Genomic DNA, 24,578 nt, shown 5'->3' on the forward strand with positions numbered 1-24,578 from the left:
ATCTGTTATAATTTACCTAGAAAACAAAATCTTTTTTTAAAAATGAATGTAGTCCAGGTCCCAGGACAATAGGATCATTCAGGCGGTAAGAGACATCCAAAGATCTCTAGTCCAAGGCAGCGTCAGCTCAGAGGTAACGCAGGTTGTTCAGCACTGCCTCCAGTTGCTTCTGGAAAACCTCCAGGGAGGAAAGATGAGCAAAGCAAACGTGGTTGTGCCTCAGGGAAAGTTCCTCACCAGCACTGCTGTGCCCGGGACTGACCTACTCTGTGTAAATATTAAGGCCCAGCCAAGAGGCTCCAGCCCAGCTCCACCAGCAGCAGGCACACGTAACAGGACAAGCTGTGCAAGGATTTCTTATGCCCCCACCAGATCACAGCTGCCTGTTCTCCACGCTCCGCGGCACACACCTCTTCCCTGCCGCCTCAGCATGCGAAATTCTGAAACGCTCCAACCTTGTTACAAATGTACAAGAGTAATGAGGAGTGATGTGTTTTATTCACTCATTAACACAATATCCTGAAGGAAAACACTGATTCCTCTCAGAGCTCCTACATAGGAGAGTAAGGGGTTTGTTCTATATGCCACAACTACAGCAAAAGCACCCATGAAATATTCTGCCTGCTCCCGGGATTCAAGCTCATTTTTCAGCCTGCTTTCACTTCCTCCCTGACTGCCCATCCATGTTACGTGTCACCTCTGCTGCCAGTGTGACACTTGCAGACTCCTGCACATCGCATAGCGGTTCCTCTGTGGTGTGAATACAGACTTTAAACAGGAAACATCAAACACACTCACTGGAACTTCATGTAGGCACACGATTACAGATTTGAATGTTTTATTGTAAACCTTACTAGAGGCTGAACACTGGTCACAGGAAAGAGTTCAGCTGTTACCATTGCAGTACACGGCCCTGGCAGAATAAGCAATTATAAGTGCATTAGTAAGGCTGGTAGCAGGTGCTGTTTCAGGCAGAGTTGTTCAGTCAGGGGCTCAAACACCCTCTGATACAAGGGGAAGCAAGGATGAGTTTTGCTTCTATCAGGTTTGCAGACAGAAGCCTCATTTAGATGCCTACTGAGTTTTTATTTTCTTCAAACATTCTGTGTAAATGTCCATGAAATGGGTAAGAATTCACTGCCGAAATACAATGAAATGTTTTAAAGTCTGAATAATTAAATTAAGAGCTTCAATTCTGAAGTTATACTTAACTCCTGAAGTTAATACTGAATCTATAGAATTTTCAGGTTTCATTCTCTACAAATGAAAACCATACCATTATTTAGTTATGCAAAATAGGAACTAAGTACAAAGGTCTTGATGACAACACAAACCAACGAAGAATGGGAATTTAACACTTGTATGCATACGTACAAGCACATATGAACTGAGTCCTACAGCTCTGGTCACTCTTCAAGCAGTTTCATTCCATGCCAATTAACAACTTGTTTATCTAGTACCCAAAGAACAAAGTGACAGTTTGCAAGTAGAGTGTGGAAACTAGCTACAAACATGTTACCTATGTTCTCTGATAGAAACACCTATGATTAATTCATTTACTATGATTTATCCAGTTGTTTGTGCTTCTTTATATATTAAAACAAAAGTAACCAGATCTTAACTAGATGTGATTTTTTAAAAGTTCTTTAAAATATTTAAAACACTGAAATGCTTTGCCAGATAAGGGATCTGGTTGGGGTTTTTCATGCAATGACTGTAAAACCCAAGTGTCATGATTTCCTCAGAAAAAAGAGCAAGTCAGATGGAGATCTGTTAAGCACTGAAAACTATGCAGGAGTTTGTATGATCTGATATTTACACAATAAAAAAGCTCATAGTGCTTTCTCTGAGAAAAAGGCAGGGGAAGCCGCAACTGAAGTTTGACTAAGTTATACTTTAAATATACATTAAAAATCCTGCAGTAGTGAAAATAAGCTACACATAAAGAATTAATGACTTATGACACCTTCAAATGAGTACAGAATAATTAAGATAATATTAAGCCACTCATGTTTCTCTCATAAATTCCTCAAGGACAGTCACCACATTTCTGGCCTCTGGCATTTCTGCATGCTCCACTTTGACAATCTTCAGAAGAACGTCTCCGCTGCCACAGTTCTTTAGAAACATGTAACACTTGAACAAGGCGTAGTGGTTCATCTCAGCCTGGCGGATAAACCTCTTCAGGTTGTTAATGTCTTGTATGGCCTGGGAAAAGAGTAACAGCACATTGCCTTACCCTTCTACATGGAAAGAAAACACTGGCATGTGGAACAGCGAAAGACAGCTAGCAAGAGAAGCAAAAGCATTTCCACTAGGCATTTTCTATTACTACTTCAAGAGGAAGAATTACCTACTGGGACTCTTATTACTACTGTTACTGTAATGATGCAAAATGTGTGGACACCACAACTTGATCATGTCCAAACCTGTATCAAGAGTTCTCCCTCTTCTATTATGACAACAGTTCACCTAAGAAATGTAACTATTGAATCTGTGTTACACGATATTGTGTGGCACAGCTGAAATTAATAGTATTTTAAGACAAAAAGAAAAAAACAGGGTTTATTTTAAATACAAGGAAATGCCTTTAGAGGAGTCACTGAAGAAACTTTCACACTGCTTTACATCCTAGGGCTGTGAACTACAGTAAGCCAGTCCTCAACTTGAACTTCAGAAATTAATCAGTTAATGATGTACAGACATCATAAATAACCTCAAGATCTTCTTTGCTGCAAAAAGAGTATTTGCTCCCTGATGTCTTCTCCAAGTGTAACATATATGAACAGGTACCTTCAATTTAAAGTTTTCCAGAATTTGCCGGAAGAGAAATGGATTTCCACCTTCAGCACCATTCACAAAAGCATGCATCCAGTCCTCACAGAACCTGTTGCTCCCTGTTACATATTCAGGAAAACAGAGAAGAGATGAGAAAAAGTAAATGAGCTCAACAGAAATGTACAGCTCCATTCACCTGGTTTAATCATTCACACTTAATGACTGATAATAGTATACCTGGGCCAGGAAACATGTCTTAAGAATACATGTGGAAAGGAAAAGCAAACATAGCTACAATGATTACATGAAATTGTTCTGATTGTTTGATCCCTTTTCACAACATCTGTCAAAAATGCAACAGGAAAAAGTTTGGCAGCAGTTTACAAGTCGTAGTTTCACGGTCCACAAACTAAATGCATCAGGGATTTTATCATCAGTCAACTTTGAAACAGAGTTCCAGTGTATCTGCTGACAGGAAACCACCAGGCGTGTACCTTCCAGCCAGAATTCAAACTTTCTGGGCATGAACCCACAAGCTCCTGCATATTCTCAACTCTCCGGAGCTGATGGATGCAGGCAAGGAACATGAAGAGATATTCACAGCTGTAATCTCACCTGCGTTATGCAACTGAGGCTGAGGTCCACCACAGTCGATAATCATTGACTTGTGCTGCTCCTCAGTCATGGCAATACACAAGGAGGTCATTGTGCCTTCCTGCACGAGTCCTTGGAGGCTGGCAGCTGCCAGAAACCTGACACAAAAAGCTCTCGTGAACTGCTAGCTTCTTTACCACTCCTGGACAGCAAGAACAGGACATTGTCATACCCAAACCCCAGGTTACTCACAGGTTCTTGGTCTCAAAGTATCTTTACCTGCTGATGTCTTTTTCTGTTCTTTCATCTGCATTTTTTACTTCTACTGGAGTATAACTCAAAGCCTTAAAACAAACAAACAAAACCAAAACAAAACAAAACAAGGCTGGATGCAACTTTGATGGTACTTCTGTTGCCATACTGCGATCATTAGCAATAAACACATGATGTGAGACTTTCTTCTGTTCAAAGGAAGAGCACAGGCTAAGGGAATGCTCCATAGGATGGTCCTTGCAGCTGGTTATGCATTCAGAGGAAATAACAGCAGTTACACTCGATTAGCTACTCCATCCAAATCCCCCTCAAACTCTGTGACCAGAGCTAGGATTAATGTCTATTTCCAGTGAATCACACATGGTCCATACACAGTGTAACAACCCTTTTGGTTCAGGCAAGGGACACTTTTCTTATGCTGTTTCTAATTTTCTCATTCTAATTTCAACTTGGCCACTACTATATACTTTGAAATGAGTTAACTATGAAAATTGACAGAAGAAAGAGTCATGTGCTTCCTTAGCAATAAAGCAGGGAAAAAGTACTTGTCCCAAATTAAACATGTTGGAGTCACAGAGATTCCTTATGAACCTTTTTAAGTTACTCAGTTTGAAATACACTTACAGCATGTAACAAAAAGGCGAGTTTCTCCTGGAAGAGCTGCACCACTCTCTGAACAGGACAGATGGCATTCTCAAACCAGCTTCTCAAGCAGGGGTTAACACAGGTCTCCAAGGTTTTTTGCTGTAACAGATTGAAACATCAAAAATTGAACTACAAGTTAGATTTCTACACAAATAGAAGCCTATTATTAATCTATTCAATCTGGGATACTTGGATGTCAGAGCCTTCTTAATTTCAATTCACAGCAAACATAAATAATGACTTTGACATTTAAAGCCACACTTTGTCAGCAGTGAAGGGATTTGTATTTTAAGAATTAGAACTGTGCTATTACAGTATATACTAAACAAACACCATTGCAACAGTAGATGGAATGAGAGGCTTAAAATGCAGAGTTTCCATTAGAAAAACTGTGACAAGAAGTCCACTAAAAATCCATCCTCAATATTCAGAGGTGGTCAGAATCCAGGTGGACATTGATAACTTTCCTGTAGGCCATCACCTCTTACTAGTCATTCTCCTTTCTGAATTTAACTGCAAGCAACCATTAAGAGATTAATGGCTGGCACAAGGAAGTCCCCCCCTTTTTTCCTCCCCCTTCAACTTGTGTGATTGATAACACTTGAGACATTCACTGTCACTAGTTAATCAAGTATCTCTAACCGTTTGTCTCTATACATGAAATCTTTCAGATTGTCTTAGTAATTAGTTTCCATAAATAGTAATTTTTACCACTTAAAGTTAGGCCTTACCTCCAAATCAAGGTTTATCTTTAGACTTTGAATGTATTTGTCCAGCTCAAGTCTGAAAGTATCTTCTTAAGGAAAATAAGACATGTGGTTTTTCCCTTTCAGTATGTGGCTGTGATTAACATTTTCAGTTACTGGAAGGTGTGCATGAACAAGGTGATTTCAAGCAGGAAACAGACATAATGGGACCTTCATTTTTACATCATCTCCCTCTCCACAGAGATACAGAAAGTTAAATGTAAGGATATAGTTCCAGCCCTTTCTCTGAGCCACCTAAGAAACAAACCACATATTCTGGGACATTGATTTCTGATTCCAGCGTTGTCATTTCTAGAAGATTTTCTTGTTGGAAACGACAGTAGTAACAACCAATTTTACTTTCTGGTATGCTACACAAGAAGAGAAAGAAAAAATATTTTGTTACAGACACATCAAAATAAATAAGTGCAAAAAGCAGACATGCATGATTTCTGTAAAGCATGTTCACCCACTAGCGCCACTGGTTCCTATGATCACAGATAGAGCTCTTAGTACTCTTTTCCTCTGCGATGCCAGAAGAGTTTAAAAGGAAATAGTAATAAACATATGTAGTACTTTTCAAGTACACAAACAGCAAATTATTTACTATGGTACTTTTCTCAAAGCAACCTAGAAAAAGAGGAAAGTGCCACTGTGTAAAGCTGTCATTAACAGCAGCAATAGACTGAGAACGTAGAATCAGGATTAAACCTCAGCACAGCACTAGATGGCAAGATGTGTAATGCTGCCAATGTTTCTTCAGTTTCTCATTCACAACTGATTTTCAAACTTTACCTCAGCCCCACTGACGCTACATTCCCCATTCCTTCAAACAGGGCTCCTTTAGCAAGACGCTTAGCGATAAAACTGCGCAATTCGGTCTCCGCTTCAGCTGGTAAGTTAGTGTCCAGCAAGGAGAGGCTTTAAAAAACAAGAAGAAACTGTTAGCAAAAAGTAAATGTTAGGGTTTTTTTCTCTGAACAAGCACAGAACCACCTGCTTTGAGGGGGAGGACACCACTGTGATCTCTCCTGTTTACAGCTAACTCGTTCCATCACTTCGGGCCCAACAGAAATGCATTCAGTGGTTTGTCCCCCAGATTTGAAGTCTGGAGTTGTGATGTCAGCTGATGCCTAACTCTTCAGCAGCTATGAACAAGTCACTGCCCCTCTTTGTTCCTATCTTTCTCTGGGTGTAATACACAGCAACAACTCCATTACAGAGCTTGTGGAAAGAGAACGTGTCCATTTAAACAGTTTAATAAATTTTAATGATGCATTATGTAAAGACTGAAGTGAATACAGAACTGCAAGCATTAGTAGCAAAGATAACACATTTTAAAGATGATAGCTAATATTCAGTACATTATGTGAGCTCTGTAATTGTGTCCATTCCATAGAAATTCCAGTCACCCAGGTGACTTCAATATGCTTTTGCAGCAGTTTCTGCTTTGAAGGACTTCAATGTACTTGCTTCCTATTGACCAAACAGTAATACTGCTTCCTATTGACCTAACAGCAATACCGCAAAGACTTAAAAATGGGGCGTTACAGGCGATTATGCAGTTGTGCAGATTGGCTCTACCTGAAGTCCTCGCTGGAGGGTGTCTCTGCCGCCGCACTGCTGGGACTGCCATCCCCACTGTCTGCTCCCTGCTGCGAGGATCTGAAAATCAAGCCGTTATTCTGATTGATTTTACAGCATTACCACACAGAGCAGGGAAAAGGGACTGCAGCGGGGACAGGTATGGCGTGAGGGGGGTTTAAAGCAGGAAAAGGGAACTGGGACCTTACGGGGAAACATCTGGGAAACGGGGAAATAAAGCGCAGACAAACAGCTAGGAGCTGATAAGGCCCGGAAACAGCCTCCCCGCGGGGTGGACACCGACAGGCCTCGGTAGCGGCCCCCGTCCCCCTCACCTGCAGCTCCGGTAGCGGTAGAGGCTGTGGTACGTGTTGCTATGCCGCTCCGGCCGCCGCTCCTCGCCCGCGCCGCCGCCCTCCTCGCTGCTCTCCAGCTCCCGCTCGTCGCCGTCCGGCAGCGCCGGCAACATCCCGGCCCAAGCCTCTGCCTGTGCCGCGGGGAATGCGGCCCCTACCTCTGCCCGGGCCGCGCCTCCTCACGGCCGACGCCGCGGCCCGCCCGCTGCCGGCACTGCGCTCGCCGCTCCCGGAGGCAGGGCAGGCGGCGGGAGGGCGGGCTCTGCGCTACGGCTTCCCCCCTTCTCCCCCCGCGTTGGAGTACCCTCTCCCTTGGGTAGGCCACGCCTGGCCCCCGGTAGCTGGGAGAGGGGTGAAGGGGCTGAGCGTTAATTGTGGGGCTGCACTCGGGGTGCAAGAGGCCCCGACTTCCTCACCCGGGCCAGAGCTGTACCGGACAACGCCGGGAGGGCTCCTGTTGCTGCAACTCCCGTGTTTCTGCAGCTTACTGGAAAGAGCAGCACCTGCTACCATGCCTATGTCGGTGCGGACAGGCCCTCAGGAGCAGGGCCCGTCCCGTTCGGCAGCATTAGCTGTGCAGCCTGATTTCAGAAAGCCTGTTCAGCTTCTGAAACGCTGTGTGTTAAAACACCCTGTCAGTTAGCTCAGCCTCATAGACATGGGTCAGGGAGCAGCTCTCAGCCCAGCTTGTGGCCAGACAGCTGCAAGAAGCTGGCAGGTCTCCCAGGAGGTACCGGGATGCCTGGGGAGCTGACAGGGGACCAGGCCTGAGGGGATGTGAGAGGGGCCAGCCCAGAGCCAGGCAGGGGACACTTCAGCAGGCAAAGGCTTGACACAGCTGTACAGCGTTCTGGAGGGTCAAGTGCTCTGTCAAGAGTCGACTACACAGATACTGTAACCGCCACCAAGCCGCGGTGGGGAGCTACCTGTTTAAGAAACACCGGCTTCCCACCGCCTGGTTTCATAGGGGAAGCACCAGCTTCAGCGGCAGCTGAGACAAAATGGTGGCCATCCCCGACCGCGAGGCACCATGGGACAGCCCCAGCTCAGCGGGGACAGCCGGGAGCTCGGCACGTGGGCACCTCCCCTCTATCGCCGCGGCGCAGGGCAGGCTGGGAGCTGGAAGGCGGTGGCGCCAGGACGGGCCGTGGCGGCCATTTTGTGCCGGATCGGGTCGTCCCTGTGGAGAGGGTGGTGAGCGCGCTGCGGTTCAGGAGGAAAGAGTTCGGTTGTCTTTCTTCTCTGTAGGTCGGGGGCGCCGCCGCCATGGGTCGTAAGAAGAAGAAGCAGCTGAAGCCTTGGTGCTGGTATCCTTCTGTGTGGGACTAGGCGGGTGTGGAGAGCGGGGCGGGGGAGCGGGGCGGCCTGGCTCGGTCGTGTTTCTGCCCCTTTCTACCCCGTTCTTTGCTCGGCTCCTCGCTGTGGCGGAGGGGGCCACTTCTTTCCACCCGCGGTACGGTTTGGCTCCGTGCTCGGTCACGTTCCGGTTTTGCGCTTCTCGGCGCGGGGATGGGGTGCCTTTCCTCTGCTTCTACCCTTCCCCTCCCCCCCCCCCCGCGGCCTAGTCCGCCCACTCCCGCCTGCTTCGCTTGCGGCCGCGGCCTCGCGTCTGATCCGTGAAGCCAGGGCAGGCCGCGGCTTCCTCGGCAGGCTGCTCCTGCGGCCAGGCCCGGCGGGATTGCCGACTTCGTAGGGAAAATGGAGAACGATCTTTGTCGCCCGGGGGGAAGGATGTCTACAGAAGAAAGCCCTGCCTCTGATAAATAAACCTAGCCAAGAAGAAATGGGGCAGGTGTGGTTAAGAGACTAAAAACTTTTTTGGGAGAGGATCGGGAGGCTTTCAAATTCGTATGTCTGAGTTCCCAGTATTCGAAATACCAGTAGATTTTTCTTCGACTGCTCATTGAGAGCCTGCCTTCTGTTGGGGGGTTATTGCAGATTTGCTTTTTCTCCAAAATGTTTCTGCCGAATTTGGAATTGCTTAATAAAGGAATTTATAAATTATTCTGAGATACTTTACTATTTCATGTTGGATGGTATCTCTGCTTGTTTTCATTATTAATATATTCCAAGTTCTGGTGGAAGTGAGGGACATGATAACAAGGAACAACTAATAACGAATTCACGTTTGCTTGCTTATAAAGTTATGTTTGGAGTGTTTCCTGAACTACTAATGCTGACCTGCATAAAGGAAGTTGTAGGTTACCTCTTCTGTTGCATAGATGTCCAGAAAGTGCTTTGTTTAAAATGTTTTCGTTTAAAAAACAATTCTGTAATGACTGCCGCAAGTTACGCAGTGTCATAAGAATTGATAGCTGGGTGACAGAGAAAGGAAATGTGTTTTTCATGAAAGACTTTGTTTCCTTTTATAAATGTTAGCTAGCCATACTAGTTAAGAAATAGGTAGTTGTGTTTAGTATCACTTCCTTTTTGTGGATTTCAAATCTGTTTCTCCTTTAAGGATTTAACAACTATATATATGCAGAGAAAGAATGAGTCTACTAGAAATAACTGGAACTTGAAAAGTATGTGTCAGTATGAAATCAAATTATGATAATGATGATTCTGATAGCATGAACCATCTTGCTGGTTTTGTACTGATGTGAAGAAGGAAATGCGAGGTGGTGGGAGGAGGAGGTTTTGTTTCAGACATCTATGAAGGATTTGTCATGCTTTAAATGCTCAGATGCTTCCTTTTTATTTTTCTCACTTAAAAATCACAGTAGTGCTGCTTGGCTTACTGCTAGGTCACTTTCGGGATTAAATGTTTCCTTAACAGTCTTCCAACAGGTATTGTAACAGGGATTTTGATGATGAAAAAATCCTTATACAGCATCAAAAAGCAAAGCACTTTAAATGCCATATATGTCATAAGAAACTGTATACAGGACCTGGCTTAGCTATACATTGTATGCAGGTAAGCTTTAGACTTACATAAGCTTTTCTTATTGGTATTTAGGAGTTAATGATGAATATTGAAAAGGGTGTGTGTGTGTGTGCTTCCAGAGTCTTAAACTGATGGGAGAAAGACAGCAGTGGTCTGTTTCCAGAACAGGTGTCCTGCTCTGTCAGCAGTAATTCTGAGAGTATACTGTAGATATGGCTGCTGTTGGTTTTGGGGTGTATGAAGAGTGAAGGTCTTGTCGTGGTGTTCAGAAGAACATTTTTATGGATTGCTTCTAGAAGTGTAAAGTAATTAACAGTGATTAGGAAACTCCAGGAAAGTACTTGGCCAGACAGATCTGATTAAGGATGTTCTTTTGTAATGTGAAACTGTCTGAAGAACACACAGAATCCAGCCTGAATTGTGGTCAGGAGGACTTTCTTCTATTTTCTTTTTCTAGGTACATAAAGAAACAATAGATGCTGTTCCAAATGCTATTCCTGGAAGAACAGACATTGAACTGGAAATCTATGGCATGGAGGGCATTCCAGAAAAAGATATGGAGGAACGGAGGAGGTTACTTGAACAAAAAACTCAGGGTAAAGTGTGATCTAGCTGGTCATCTGTTCTCTCTCTAGTCTGCTGCTTACTGATAGGGAGCTGGTGGTACAGATCTTACCTCAGAGAAGAGCAGGGGTTGGGTTTAATGCGTTCTCTAACCGCAGCTCTAGGCATTTGCCAGTCATTTAGAAGGATGAGATACTTTTCCTGTTGAGAGATGGCTGCGTGCCTGCACAGCTACAACAATTACCTAATGAATGTGGGGGTGGTGATTTTATTTTTGAGGGTTAAGTGCCAGCCCAAAGATGCGTAAATACTTAGATCTCTTTGCTGTTGAAGTATGCTTTTGTTTGAGCTACTTTGGCTTATTCAAGCATGTGAGCCTGACCTGAAGGCAGACTCTTATGTTGAGGTTTGTTACAATGTGAGTCACTTTCCTTCCCTTTATGTTTTATAGATCGGGTCACCTATTCTTTCTTCCTAACTCTATGAATCTTTGAACACGCTGATAAGATTTAAATGTTAATATTTTTATTCCATCTAGAATACTCCAGATAAAAAGAATTTTATAGAATATAATTTGCCTTCAGTCTGACCATATACATTTTACTTCTCAGCAGAGAGCCAAAAAAAGAAACAACAGGATGATTCTGATGAGTATGAAGATGATGAATCTGCAGCTTCAACTTCATTTCAACCCCAGCAAGTTCAGCCACAGCAGGGGTACATTCCCCCAATGGCACAACCAGGACTGCCTCCTGTGCCAGGTGCACCTGGGATGCCTCCAGGTGAGCTGGTGTTTTAAGGCAGTTAATGAAAGACTGGATAGAAGTACAAATTGCTGCTTGTATGCTGGAATAATAATCTGTCCTGAGTCATGCTGGATGTTGGAGATCACAGAGTAGTTCTGTGAGGTGCACATAAACAGTTTCTTTTATTTTCTTCTCCCATTCTGTGTGAGTGCACATGTATCATCTTTGTGAAGTAGATTAAGATACCTAATGCTGTTGCCAAGACTGAAGGAATGTTAATATGGTAGTAAAACAGATTAGTACTTCAACATAAGATTACCAATAATAGTTATTTGTGGTGTTCCGTAAGATTTTGGAGCAGGGCAGAAAGGCTACTAACATAGAATAGGCAGTTTATACACAGGCTGCAGATACATCAAGGAAAAGATTTTGATCAATGACAGTGAGCAAAAATTGGTCTCTTCTAATTACATTTTCTGTAACAATAAAGCATGGTCTTTGAAGACTACCCAGTAAATTTACAGTGTCTTGTGGGACTGAGAACAATGGATCTGTCAGATTGGCAGATTGTTTACAAGCAGCACAACGTGAATTGCTGTGTTTTTTCCAAACTGAGTCTTAAAGAGCTTCCTGTAAAGCATTTATGTCCTCTGAATTTATTAGATGACATTTGTTAGTGACTGTGTATTGCCAGAGTTGTTCAAAATTTATTTTTCTTCTAAGGTATACCACCATTAATGGCTGGTGTTCCACCTATGATGCCTGGAATGCCTCCAGTTATGCCTGGAATGCCACCTGGGTGAGTAGCAAAAAAGACTTATTACATGTTGATACTGTGCATTTTAACCTGTCACAGAAAAAGTAAAAGTATTTGGAAAAATGTACATGGGAATTTGTGAACTCTAACCTTAATATTAAGACTAACTAAATATTAAGACTAACCAAAGAACTGGTGGCTGTAAACCAACATTAAAATATGGCCAAGCTATGAGTTAATGTGTAAAGTGTGTTGCCTTTTCTCCTGACTTAATTGAGTAGTAGTATAATAATGTAAAATTGTTGTGTTGGTTTAGAGCCTTCTGTGAACCACTGTTCCTTTGTATATTGCACGTGTCATGCATCTGGTTATCAGTCATGGACCTAAAACGAAAAAAAATACTGGATGTTTTAAATTGTGTTTTGGGAAAAAGAAAGCTGTTGGTTTTTATGTTTGTTTGGGGTTGACACAGTACCCTTTCACAATGTGTTGGGAAAATCACAGTTAGATTTTTGATTTTGTCATAAATTTTCACAGATTGCATCAACAGAGAAAATACATGCAGTCATTTTGTGGTGGAAACATGTAAGCATCTCATTAATGTAATTCTAGGTACATTCATTATGCCATTTTATGTCATGTTTTGATAAGCTTGAAATTGTCTTACTGAAAACCTCTGAGTATTGCCTAAGAATTTGGGGAAAATGTCTTGTTAGGTTTTGTTACTGTATAATAGCTGAAGTTTTTATGCTTTATCTAAATGAGTATTACAAAGCTATTACGTTATGAGAAATGGGTTCTACAAAATGTTAGTAAAATAGACTCTTAGAGACTTCCATCTTGAGCTGGGGTACAGCTCCATGTGCTATATGCTTTACATTGGAGGACATACTGCAGGAACTTTGCTTCTAAGTTTTAAAGTTCACTGAGGTGAAAGGTTGCTCTCTTTTTGGGATGCAAATGTTTTTTAATAGTCCTTGAATTAAAAAATTATGTCATGGTTGAACATCTTGTGGATGCTCATCACCAGCTTTTCTGGGTGGAAAGTGAACAGAATTGTGTTACGCTGGCTGGTGCTTAGTCCTCTCTCAACTCCTTGACTTCAGGCGAATGTGATGGCATCTAGTAAATTACAAATTAATTTGCAAAAATTCATTTGCATTTTGGTGAAATTTTAGGTGGGAGGGTGTGGTGTTACATGATGCTTTTACTTAGTTTAATCTACATTTTTGTGCTTATTTACATGGGTGATGTGTTGTTTATAACTGGGCAAAGAAGAATTAGGACCTAGGAGGCAACTGCAGTTGTAGTGTGACACTAGTTCTAGCGCTGTCCCCGCAGTCTCTGTCATCTTGTAGCAGCACTTCTTGGGGTCTCAGTGGGCAGCAAGACTTGGCTTTGCCTTCTGCAGCCAGTAACCTGAACAAGGGGCAGTTGCACTGTGTTCCCAGCCATTACTGCTTTTGCAGTGATGGTTGTTTTCCTGGCAGTGGTAGGCAAGGAACAAAGACCGGGGAGCAGTTTGCTTTGCAGAATGAATACTCACTTGTTTATGATGATTTGTTTCCATATGGTGGAGGGTTTTGACTTTGTCATGCAAATAGAAACTGCTTCTTAGTGGGGTTCTGGTGTGCACTTGACTTCTACCTATCTGCTTATGTTGCTAACTAAAGTAGTAAGCATTCTTTTGTTGCCCTAATTCTGCTTTGAGTGTCTGGAAAAAAACTTAAGCAATGCTTGGTTTGTTCCCTGTAAAGGAACTGCATATTTAAACTGTAAGTAGGTAGATTTATATAAGCTACTAGTAAGTAATTCTGCCCTGTGAGGGTGCTGAGGCCCTGGCAGGGGGTGGGACTGCATGGGCTTTAAGATGCCTTCCAACCCAAGCCATTCTATGCTATTCACCAGTAGTTTCCTAATGTTAAAGCTTGTAGTGTTACAGTTTGCAGACCTGTGCAGGTGGAATTTGCTTATGTTAAGGCTTGCGTGTATGATTTAGGTGGCAAATGTGTATTAATCTGTAGTGTGGTTTAGTAGATAAAGATAAAAGGAGACATTCAGATGCCACCTTTCTGTTAGGAATTACAGACCAATCTTTTTCTCCAGGTATCAGCAAAGAAAAAACCCCAACCAACCACCAACCTTTTCTGAGGTACACAGAAAAGCATACCATAAAAACTACTTAGAAAAGGGGAATCTTTTTTAAACTTTCTAATCCTTACCATAGGGAAGCATTCTTCTCCTTTCTTCTTTCTGTTTTTATTGGTATTTTGTAGATAACTTGCAGATTTGGGCTGTCTACAATTCACTAGAGGAAGGAAAATACATTTTAGTAGTATGAAGGTGCTATAACCACAAATAGACTTGTGGTGTTGGAAATGAGTGATAACAGATGTTCAGTGATTTTATGTGATTCGAGTTAGCTGATTTTCCTACTTTGAAATTTTCTGATTCTTGGAACACTGATGAAACTAATAGTCTGAAATAAATTTCAGGAGAGAGAACAGTTTTGGAAATCTGTTATTAGTAGTGGAAGTGAAAGCTGCAGGAATTGAAGTTCAGATTAGAAGTCTGTGGGGCTTTTCTTGGTTGGTTGGGTTTTTTTCCTTGTGGAAAAAACATTTCTAACTGTGGTGTCAGCTGGTTTTGAATGCCTTTAAAAGCTTCTTGAAATTATTTACTATATTTTTTCATCTAATACAGGTGTGTGCCAGTTGTCTTACGAGCTTATCATGAATGTTCATACCAGTGCTCATTTTCTGTTTAATAGGATGATGCCAATGGGTGGAATGATGCCTCCTGGGCCAGGAATACCACCTCTTATGCCTGGTATGCCACCAGGTAGGTCAGGGTTGTCGAACTCATACTATGGTGAGAGCTACATTAAATTCATTTATTTATACTGAGATTAAGAATTCATATAAAGAATGTATAGAGTTATGCCACCATCTTGGTGTGGATTGATTGCCAAAGAAGCCATTCTTGTGCACAGTCAAAAGGGTTCACTTAATGGCTTTTAGCTAGAAATAATTATTTGTGTTTGGTACCATTGTAAAGTTATATAGAATGTAGTTCTTTCTTTCTATTGCATTTTTTTCTGGCTTTTGTGTTGTTTAGTCTTTCTTCGTTCCTGTTTTAGTGTCTGTGGCCACTGGAAATTGTAGTGATTGAAAACGTTGTGCCACTTGACCAGCATCTATGCTGTGATGGCTTGAGATATTCTGGTTTGCCTGCATTTCTCACTGCAGAAGGAAGCAAGCCCCTAGGGTAGCTACAGCCTAGTTCTCCTCCACAGTAATATGGTGGAACCTATGTGAGCTGTTCACTTCTCATCTCTGAACAGCTCCACACATACAAAGTGCATGGATTGTGATGATAGGCTGCAAAAAGTAGCCCCGTGTCACCATTCCACTGTGCTAAAGACTGATCTGTATTCAAAGTTCTGCTACCCTTAATAATGGTTGTGTCTCGTGGATTTTGTAACAATTTTATCCACGCGCTTGGCAGCATAGACTCAGAGTGTTGGAAACAGTTACAGCATTAATTGCATTGATATATGAACTTGTTCTTTGTTGAAGCTGTTGTAGAAAACAGCTTAATTCAGTATAGCTCTGAGGTGTTTGAGGTTACTGCCTATGTGTGGACATTCATTGGTGACTGCTGCATTACTATTTGTCATGTTTTATTTTACTGTTGCCTTAAAAATATGTCTTCCTTGGGGAGATTGTTCTAAGGAACACAGTCCTCTAAAGGAGTGTTCTTCCTTCCTTCAGCCTGATCTGTTACTGGTCCTTTGTTGTTGTAGGTATGCCACCGCCTGTTGGTCCTCGTCCTGGTATGCCTCCAATGACACAAGCACAGCCTGTTACAGCACCAGGCATACTTAACAGGCCTCCAGCTCCTACTGCAACGGCACCTACCCCACAGCCTCCAGTTACTAAACCACTGTTCCCAAGTGCAGGGCAGGTACGGTGTCATAGCCTGGAATCTACTGTTACATTCTTCAAATTGCCACTGTGTCAACAGAGTCTGTTATTGAGGAGGCCCAAGAAATGACTGGCTAAGTGTCTTGCTTGTCTTGATCCTTAAATTTAGTTCAGTGTAGATTTGTCTTGTAACAGCCGTGAAACCAGACAGAAGTTCTGTAAGCACATGGGGAGGAAAGGAGTAGGCAAAACACTTCTTTCTTTAATCCCTTTTCATAATGGGCTCTCTACTGATGGACTAATTTATGCTGTAGTCCTGTTAAATTGGTTAAAAATTGCCTGAATTAAGATGGCTTTTTTTACTTTAAAAAGTTTAGGTGTAAGCTAAGGTAGTAAAAATTTGTTGAAATGTTTTGGGGAGGGAAGTGGGGAATTGATAGTGGCTTGTGACCTCTACCCTTTGATTTCGCTCGTGTATAAATCCAGAAGTTTTCGCTTATTCTCAAGTATGTTGCAGAAACCTTGGTAGTGTACTACTTGCCTTATGGACTTGTGCAGGGGAGATACTTGTTTACGAAAACACAGTCCTTTTATCAGAAAGGTCTTAGCATAAGAAATCCTTTCATCTGGATACTTTCCACCCATTTGTTTGGAGACTTTTCACTGTTTCCTTTCTTTTATGCTACAGATGGGGACACCTGTCACAAGCTCAAGTGCAGCTTCCTCCAATTCAGAAAGTCTGTCAGCATCTTCTAACGCTCTGTTTCCTAGCACAGCACAAGTACGCAGGAAGTCACAGTTAAACAAATTGCTTTGCAACTTAACCCTTTGGACCATTCTGTAAAACCTAAAATGGACTAGACATCTTATTTCTGTTACATTCCTGTTTCTTCAGATAATTTCTGTTACATTTCTGTTTCTGCAGTTTTACCAGCTAAACATAAGCTTTGATTGTTAGTTGCATCTTATTAGAAATAAGCACATCAAAGTGCCTGATTTTTCTTAGTGTGAAAGAATGAAATGCTCCGTCCTGGTTCTAAAGGGTTAAATAAGCATGAAAGCAGTTAAATGCATTTTAGTGGGCAGTGATTAGCTTGATGCATGGTGAAGGCTTTTTTTAGTTTATGTTGTTTAATATGGTACATCATAATTTAGGGAACTTAGCAGTTTGCATTATGTGCAAAAAAATTGAAATACTACTTTTGATTGGAAAGTTCAGATAGCTGTAAATGTATAGTGACTAGAAAAAGCATTCTCTCAATGCTTGCTTTGGAGATTATTGTGTCTTCAGAGAAAGCCTGGTAAAACAAACTTTTCTTGTCTAACAGTTAATTTAAGAAAAATAGGAAAGGTGGTATGCTGGAATTTAGTGGACGTTGTATCTGCCTTCAGTTGATTCTTTTCACAAGCAAGATTAAAGATCTATAGAGAGACAGAGTCTTTTGTGAAAATACTGCAGTGTTTTCCTAGAGAGAACGCTTAAAAACCCTGACACAATAGTGCTTTCTTAAATATTTAAACTTTTCTTAAATATCTCATTTTAACAAATGCTAACACTTTGAGCTGTACTCTAAACTAATGGTTGCTAATAATTTAGTGAGAGAACAAGGAATTTCTAAGTATAGGCTCTTAAAAGTAATTCAGAAAAGAATTAGACACCAAACTCTGTATTTGAGAAGGAAATTATGATAGCGGGGGGCTCTTTGGTGGTTGTTTCTTGTGGCTTTTGACCTGCAAATTTTAGACTTTCCAGTGTGTGTGTGTGTATAATTGTCTATAAACTGGGGTTTATTTTGTCTTGTTTTCAGTTGCTCTAGTATGCAATGAGGCTGAACTTTACTTTTGTCAAGCTTGTTTTAATATATATCTCACTGGAAGGTTTCAGAGGTCTAACAGACATCATTTAAGTGTTTGTTTTTATGTTTTGAGAAATAAATATTGATCTATCTCTGTATTTCACAGGCTGCAGCAGCTGTTCCAGGTCCAGTTGGTACTGATTTCAAACCTTTGAATTCTACACCTGCAACAACAACAGAACCCCCCAAACCTACATTCCCTGCTTACACGCAGTCAACAGCCTCAACCACTAGCACGACAAACAGTACTGCAGCTAAACCAGCTACATCCATAACAAGTAAGCCTGCTACCCTCACAACAACCAGTGCAACCAGTAAGTTGATCCATCCAGATGAGGATATATCACTGGTAAGTTAAAATATTTTCATTGTCTTACTGAAAAATGCTACTTAGGCTGATACGACTGATGAAATAGAATTTCTTCTCTGCTCTGCATCATGGGTATTGTAATAACAGTGGGAGTGTGGAGTTTGCCAGATTAATGCAACAGAACCATTGAATTGAGAAACTTTGGTTGCAAAGCAATAACTGGCCTATTGCAGTGATCCTGCTGCAGGTTGAAGCCTCACTTTTGTTATCAGTAGGAGATTGTCTAACTCAGAGTTTAGAGTTTTTCTGTGTATGACTTCAAGCTTGAAGTTAAATGGATACAGCTAATGTGTGTAGGACAGAAGACGTAGCAGTTTGAGGTGGTCTTGGTGCCACTATTACAGCAGTCAGAAATACAGAGTTTATGGATAAAACAAGTGAACCTTAATTTCAGTTCATGTATCTCCAGATTTGTGTTAGGCTTTTTTTGTCTCAACTTGTTACAAGGATGAGGCTTTCTTTAGGGAGGAGGAAAGTGTGTGTTGCTTACAAACCCTAGATTGGGCAGTGTTAATACAGTAACTTTGAGAGAAGGGAGAATAATCCCTGTGCTACTGTGTAATGCTACTAATAGCGGTCTTTGAACTTGTGAGATAGATGAAACAATTCAGTACCCATAATCTGCTTTGTTACATTTTTATTTACTTTGCTTTTGGTGAGTTCTAGTCTTACAAATGTGTATGGTTGTCTGTTCCTGCTTTTAGGAAGAGAGAAGGGCACAGTTGCCGAAGTATCAGCGTAATCTTCCTCGACCAGGACAAGCTTCCTTGGGTAATCCACCAGTTGGACCAATTGGAGGTATGATGCCACCACAGCCAGGAATTCCTCCACAACAACAAGGAATGAGACCTCCCATGCCACCTCATGGTAATCATAAATTTCCAAGCTTTCCTGTCTTGAAAAGAGTTGTCTGTGTTGCAGACGTTTAAAACTTAAGTGACATACTGGCGGAGTGTGTGTCTGTGAGAAGCTTTTCACAAAACGCAACTTCTGCCCATTATTTAAAAAAAAGAAAAAGGAAAGAAAATAAATAAAATTCTTTGCATCTTAAATGTTCTGTTTATAGGTCAGTATGGTGCTCATCACCAGGGCATGCCAGGATATCTTCCTGGAGCGATGCCTCCATACGGTCAGGGACCTCCGATGGTACCCCCTTACCAAAGTGGACCTCCTCGACCTCCAATGGGAATGAGACCTCCTGTAATGTCGCAGGGTGGCCGCTACTGATGCTACTACACACGCTCTAATAGGTTTGGAGATTAAACCTTTTCTCATCTTGTGCTGTTAATATAGCCGAGCTTCCGTCAATTAAGGCTTCATTGTGACTTTAAAAAAATAAGTATCTTCCCACATGCAAGGAGCTATTGGACATTCTTACTTTACATGGGAAAAATTATTTGGAATAATAACAGGAACCTTTCCTGATGTTGCAATTTATACTGTATGGCTTCTTTTTCATGTTTCATCTAGGTTTTTAGAAGTGAAGTATAGTAAATATGGTTCGTTAAATTGTGAAGGCGCTGGAATTACATGAACATACCACCTTAAAGGCAAGTTCTGTAACATTATGTTGCTCTTTGTGAAATGATGCCTTCACAGCACTTCAAGTGCTGTTGGACTTCATGTCCCCAACATAGTTTGGTGAGGGCTGTAACTGTTTCCAACTACTTGTACATTTAAGTCTGAACTTGTAACAATATTTAATGTATTTAGAGTTCATCCTGTTTCAGGGTTTAAGTAAACTGACCCACTAAGGTCGTGTGACTTTTCTGTACTGTTATAAACTTCATTGTAATAAAAGAAGAGAAAAATTTATATGCCTTTTTATTCATGACCAGCTGTGGACAACTGCCTGAAAGGTTTGTACAGATGCATGCCATAGTAGCTATCGGTGTAATGAACACAATTATTGGTGCTGTTTTGATAAAAATCTGAATTCCTTGTTCTGAAATTAAGTCGCTCCTTAGCTGCACGTCTGAGTAGACAAAGACCTGTACACTTATTAACTGACTCCTCAAAAATGAGGCTGCAGGAGGTACATCTTAACTCCTGGTTGTAATTTCTCGTAATGCATATGTTTCTTTATTTGTGTTTTCTTGTCCTCAATAAATTTTAAATGATTTCTAGTCCTGGCACTTGCTTGTAGGATGTAAAGTGATTGCTTTACAAGGCATCCTAGTGCCAACTGTGTCCTCTTAGTTCATTCTTTAACTGACTTTTTGGTGTGGAAATGCATATGAATTTCAGGAACCTTTTAGATAAAGATTTCTAGAAGCTTCGTGCATGTCACATGGGTGAGTGACTTCCAGTTGATGTTGTATTGAAGTTGACCTGCAAAAGAGAAAAAGTAGCTTGCCCTTCTCAGTGCATGCAAGTGACAGTGGGGGCAAGTGTTGCACGTTACGTGCTGTATATTTACTTCAAAAGTTTAGAATTTCAAATTGCAGAGTCTGAAGGTAAATTGTCCGTTGTGTGCCATGATGAGATCTTGGCTGAGTTTCTTCAGCCATTTAAAGGAAGTGTTTAGAGTAAAAGACCTTTTTATCAGTTCTAATTATAGTTATGAACGGGGTTATCCCCATATGGATTAATCATTTATCTGAGGGTAGGGTGATGAGTTACTGTCAAGTTGGAATTCTCTGAATGTCTAACAAGACTCTGTGTATGTGATATATTTCTGGTGAGGATGAAGAAGTAGATACTTTTTGGAGGGTAGGGATTTGAGAGCTTTCCTCTTTACAACGGGGGGAAGGGGAAGGGGTGGTGAATTTTTCATTTGCAGGTCAACTTTAAATACATGTTCCAGCCTCAAGCCTTATTTATGCAAGTTAATTTATGGGCATATGTCTTCTTTTAGGGTAGGTTAGATTATTGGCATTTTTGTGTCAGACTGTTCCACGAATGTATTTTGTTGCTGGTGGGAGTTTTCACTTAATTATAATACTCATCATTTTGGCTCCCTTGAGAGTCTCAGGGTTTTCTAGCTGCGCTTGAGTTGAGTACTTCCATGTGGCTTTATTCTGTACTGTCTCTTAAAGTCCAAAAATGCAGTACAGCTAAAATACTACATTGTCTCTCAGCTTCAAACCTGGAGTCATGGAATGGCTCATAGAAGCACTAAAGCATGCAGTACACTCTTAATTACAGCTGAATGGCCTTAGTTTAACCATTAGTAATTACTAGGCACTTTCTAAAGTTTTAAGACCATAACTCCAAGCCTCTGTTGAGAAGCAGTTCTTTCTGATTACTGGTACCTGCTGATCACCTGTCAAATGTGCAGTATTTGGCTTGCAGATGTGCTGAGTGGACCTTGATGTCAGATCTTTTGTTAACTCTTCATCTTGCTTTGTATACAAGTCTAACAAAAAAACCATTATGCTTAGGCAAAGCCTTTATATTCTGGTTTTCTTCTGTTTTGCTTTATTGAAGAATGATAGCTACAAAACACTGGGGAGACACTTAGTGTCTTAAATTCATCCTTTTTGTAATACTATACATAAAATTCATATGTTACAAAGTGATCTTAACTTCTGCTTTTAAAACTGTAGAATTCCTTGTTTTTTCTGAAGATCATATTGCTGCTGTAAAGATGCTTTGCCCTCCTGCCCCTAGTAAAGTAAATACCTTCTCCCTTTGGTGTCTTTCTGTAACTCAGTGGTATATTGTTTTCAGACCCCTACTTCTCCTGGGGTAAATACTTGAAAACCTTACTGCATGTACTGTGAACTCAGCATATTTTGCAAGTTGTATTAAGAGTTTCCCTCTTTAAAATAGTGAATGCCTCATTGTTCCTATAATAGTACCATTTTGTAGCTGATGCTACACAGATTTATAGCTTGGATGCATTTCAAGATTGACTTTCCCTTAGTAGTAATGTTTTGATAATCCCTCAACTGAGCACTGCCACGTGTTATTCATACAGTACTCTAATAATTTCCAGTATGCAGGTGCACAACTCTTCCATGATATTTCATGTGGATACTTCCTTTCCTGCTCCTGTCATTTCTTTGTTGTAAGAGCTGTGATGTGGCTACCTTTAGTTACTCTTCTGTTTTGTGTGTGTACTCTTCTGTAAGCAAGCAGGTGTTTCAGTGCATATGTTGTCTGTTGGTTGCTGCCTTCATTTATTTGGATACTGCTTCTTAATGTTCAGAGATTTGGATTTATGGTATATTTTCCCAAAAAGAGGAAAAGTAATTTGAATGTAGTAATTGCTTGTATAAAGATAAAAGCTTGTTTTGCAGTACAGAGTTTAAGCAACATAATTCTGTCAGGAAAATCCTTAATATAATCTAGCCATGCTGACTGGTTTTTGTTTTATTTAATCTCTCCCAGGAAAGAGATTGCAGAAGCTTTTATGATTACAGAAAAATATCTCTCTTGTATATGTTGCACCGCTCTAGCAATATAATTACATAGGCAGAAGCTTTGATTTTCAGTTGTTAGTGTAGGATTTGCTATGGTAAATTTAGGCAGAACTCAAAGGTGGATTTTAATGAATCTTTAAATTGGAATGTAATCCAAATGTTGAATACAAAATAAACAGTCTATAAGAAAATGTTGACACAGGTGGGGAAAATACTTCCAGCAAAATACTTAGGATTTCTGGCATGTAGGGCTTCTTTAAAATGTTCTGAATTATTTTATGCATGGTCTCTCAATACCATTATGAGAGGCTGATCTCGTTATCTACTAATGTTTGGAGCAGAAGGGGTGACACTGGCAGAAAACGTTGGAAAAGCCCTGGCTAGTTTTTCAGAAGTCTAAATGTGACTCTCTCATACTACCATTTAGAATATCGTTCTGCCTTTGGCAAAGATTCCTTTAAATAAAATAATGAAAGTTCACTTGTCTTACCTTGACATAAATTTCTTCTGGAACTTTTGGATTTTACTTTTCTTCTGTGGTTGAGATTTTTAGGTGCTGACTAATAAATTTGAGGCTGGGATGTATAGTAATTTCAGTGGACAACTATTCCTCGCCCTGTGCATGCATGGGATAATGTAAACAAGCTTCTAGAAACACATTGAGCTGCATCTGCCTTCTGTGGTTCGGCAGTTATTTTAAAGGATGGAGCTCTTGAGCAGTCCTTACATAGAGCTGTGTAACTTAACTTCAAACTGGGATAAAATTGAACAAATACATAACCTGCAGTTATCTTAAAGGAATCAAAAGAATTTTGTATACAAGATAAAAACCAAAAATGCCAGGAATGCTTCAGATTTATAAACAGCAAGAAGGGCATTATGACTCTTCCTTAAATTGAGACTGTTATACCAGTCCATGAGCTGGGGCTCCAATTTACAACGGTAACTAATAACACTTAAAGTAAGTGTCTTAATAATTGTACTGGTCTAGCTTCTACAGAAATACTAAGGTGAGGGTGAACATTTTCAGTGGCTGATGGAATCTTTAACTCCTTGTGAACTAGTACAGTAAATACTATCAGTTATGGGAAAAATGCCCCAATATAACTGACTTATGTTCCATTGATCAAGATGCAAAGCAAAACTGTCCAATTCATAAATAGCTACCAGCGACAGAGTTTTGGGCCTAACAAAATAGGTGCTGTTGCATTCATTTCCTTTTGTTTGCTTGATCACTGGAATCTGTTAACTTTGAATGCATGTCTTTAAATTAATTGGGTCATGTTTTTTCTAAAATTCAAATTTTTCTTCTTCCTATAGCCCTGCCATAGGACAGGCTGAGGCAGAGTCTCAGTGTTGCCCTGTTCAGTCTGAGGCAAGTGGGATTTATTTTATTCATTCTGGGGGCTTTCACAGCTTTATGGCTGTTGGATATTTACGTCCCCAAACTTGCAGCAAGTTTGGTGAAGGCCCCTAAATTTATTTTAATTTAGGTTTTTTAATTCTCTTTTGGTAGATGGGCTCTATATTAATCTTTTTACTATTGTTGTGTTTTGAAGAGTCTTAGGGGGAGGGAACGTGTTTTAAGATGTTGGGGTACCTTTTCACTTGGCGGAATGCTTTTCCTTCAAGGCTGCTCAGGTAGTCCTTCAGCCACACTGCCCCTTCCCCCTCTTCCCCTGCATTGCATTTGTGTTGTATTTGTACTTGGCTTTGGTAATGTGACTTTGTGTAGTCTCTGAAATAGTGACATGTAAATATCAATCACTGCTGTTTCCTCTTCTGAGGAGATGTGTCTACTGGAGTGCTATAAAATACTTCGGCCTTAGCTAGTGACTCAGTCACAAAATTGTGTAGCCTAAATCAGAGAATAGTTTCCTTTGAGATTAAGCTGTTAATACTGCTGAGTATGCGAGCTGCACCACAACAAATATTAATGTAGAGCCCTATGAAGAAATAGAGATTCAATTTGATAAAGTAGGAAAGAAGAATGAGAAATCAAAGCTGCAGATTTCTCAGTTTAATCCATTCCAGGGTTAACCACCTTGTCAGCCTCTCAAATACACCAAATTTAACAGTGTTGTGTCTTGCAACAATACTGAAGGCTATGGCACTTACTTTCAAACTGT

General features: G+C 40.9%; 2 protein-coding genes across 9 annotated transcripts; one reads left to right on the top strand and one right to left on the bottom strand.

The window, feature by feature from the left end:
* Positions 1-553: 553 nt before the first annotated feature.
* Positions 554-7,089, bottom strand: LOC311199437 (protein Njmu-R1; the record flags this gene model as incomplete). The annotated part of the gene is made up of 10 exons (XM_084273532.1): positions 554-2,208; positions 2,794-2,897; positions 3,394-3,530; positions 3,652-3,716; positions 4,270-4,389; positions 5,022-5,073; positions 5,261-5,407; positions 5,832-5,957; positions 6,621-6,701; positions 6,956-7,089. The coding sequence occupies 10 exons, from the start codon at positions 7,087-7,089 to the stop codon at positions 2,008-2,010; spliced, it is 1,167 nt and encodes a 388-aa protein (XP_084129658.1). The 3' UTR covers positions 554-2,007.
* Positions 7,090-8,145: 1,056 nt separating this feature from the next.
* ZNF207 (zinc finger protein 207) lies at positions 8,146-19,897 on the top strand. Of its 8 annotated transcripts, XM_084273754.1 has the most exons (13): positions 8,146-8,283; positions 9,767-9,893; positions 10,321-10,459; positions 11,039-11,209; positions 11,897-11,972; positions 12,468-12,515; positions 14,701-14,771; positions 15,736-15,896; positions 16,545-16,637; positions 17,819-18,061; positions 18,787-18,949; positions 19,149-19,332; positions 19,553-19,897. In XM_084273754.1, the coding sequence occupies exons 1-12, from the start codon at positions 8,243-8,245 to the stop codon at positions 19,307-19,309; spliced, it is 1,494 nt and encodes a 497-aa protein (XP_084129880.1). In that variant the 5' UTR covers positions 8,146-8,242; the 3' UTR covers positions 19,310-19,332; positions 19,553-19,897. The 8 variants fall into 8 exon arrangements, with proteins under 8 accessions (XP_084129880.1, XP_084129879.1, XP_084129881.1 ...); XM_084273753.1 differs by having other exon boundaries at positions 19,149-19,897; XM_084273755.1 differs by having other exon boundaries at positions 11,042-11,209; positions 19,149-19,897.
* The last annotated feature ends 4,681 nt before the right edge of the window (positions 19,898-24,578 follow it).

Source organism: Gallinula chloropus (genome assembly GCF_964237585.1).
Source record: "Gallinula chloropus genome assembly, chromosome: 20".
Taxonomy (NCBI): domain Eukaryota; kingdom Metazoa; phylum Chordata; class Aves; order Gruiformes; family Rallidae; genus Gallinula; species Gallinula chloropus.

What these genes read in the sequence shown, in the direction of transcription:
- ZNF207 (XM_084273753.1), top strand. Translation starts at nt 8,243, where the DNA reads ATGGGTCGTAAGAAGAAGAAGCAGCTGAAGCCTTGGTGCTG. An exon ending in ACTTGAACAAAAAACTCAGG is followed by an intron (nt 10,460 to 11,038) that starts GTAAAGTGTGAT and finishes TTTACTTCTCAG; the next exon opens with CAGAGAGCCAAAAAAAGAAA. An exon ending in TGTTCCCAAGTGCAGGGCAG is followed by an intron (nt 15,897 to 16,544) that starts GTACGGTGTCAT and finishes TTTATGCTACAG; the next exon opens with ATGGGGACACCTGTCACAAG.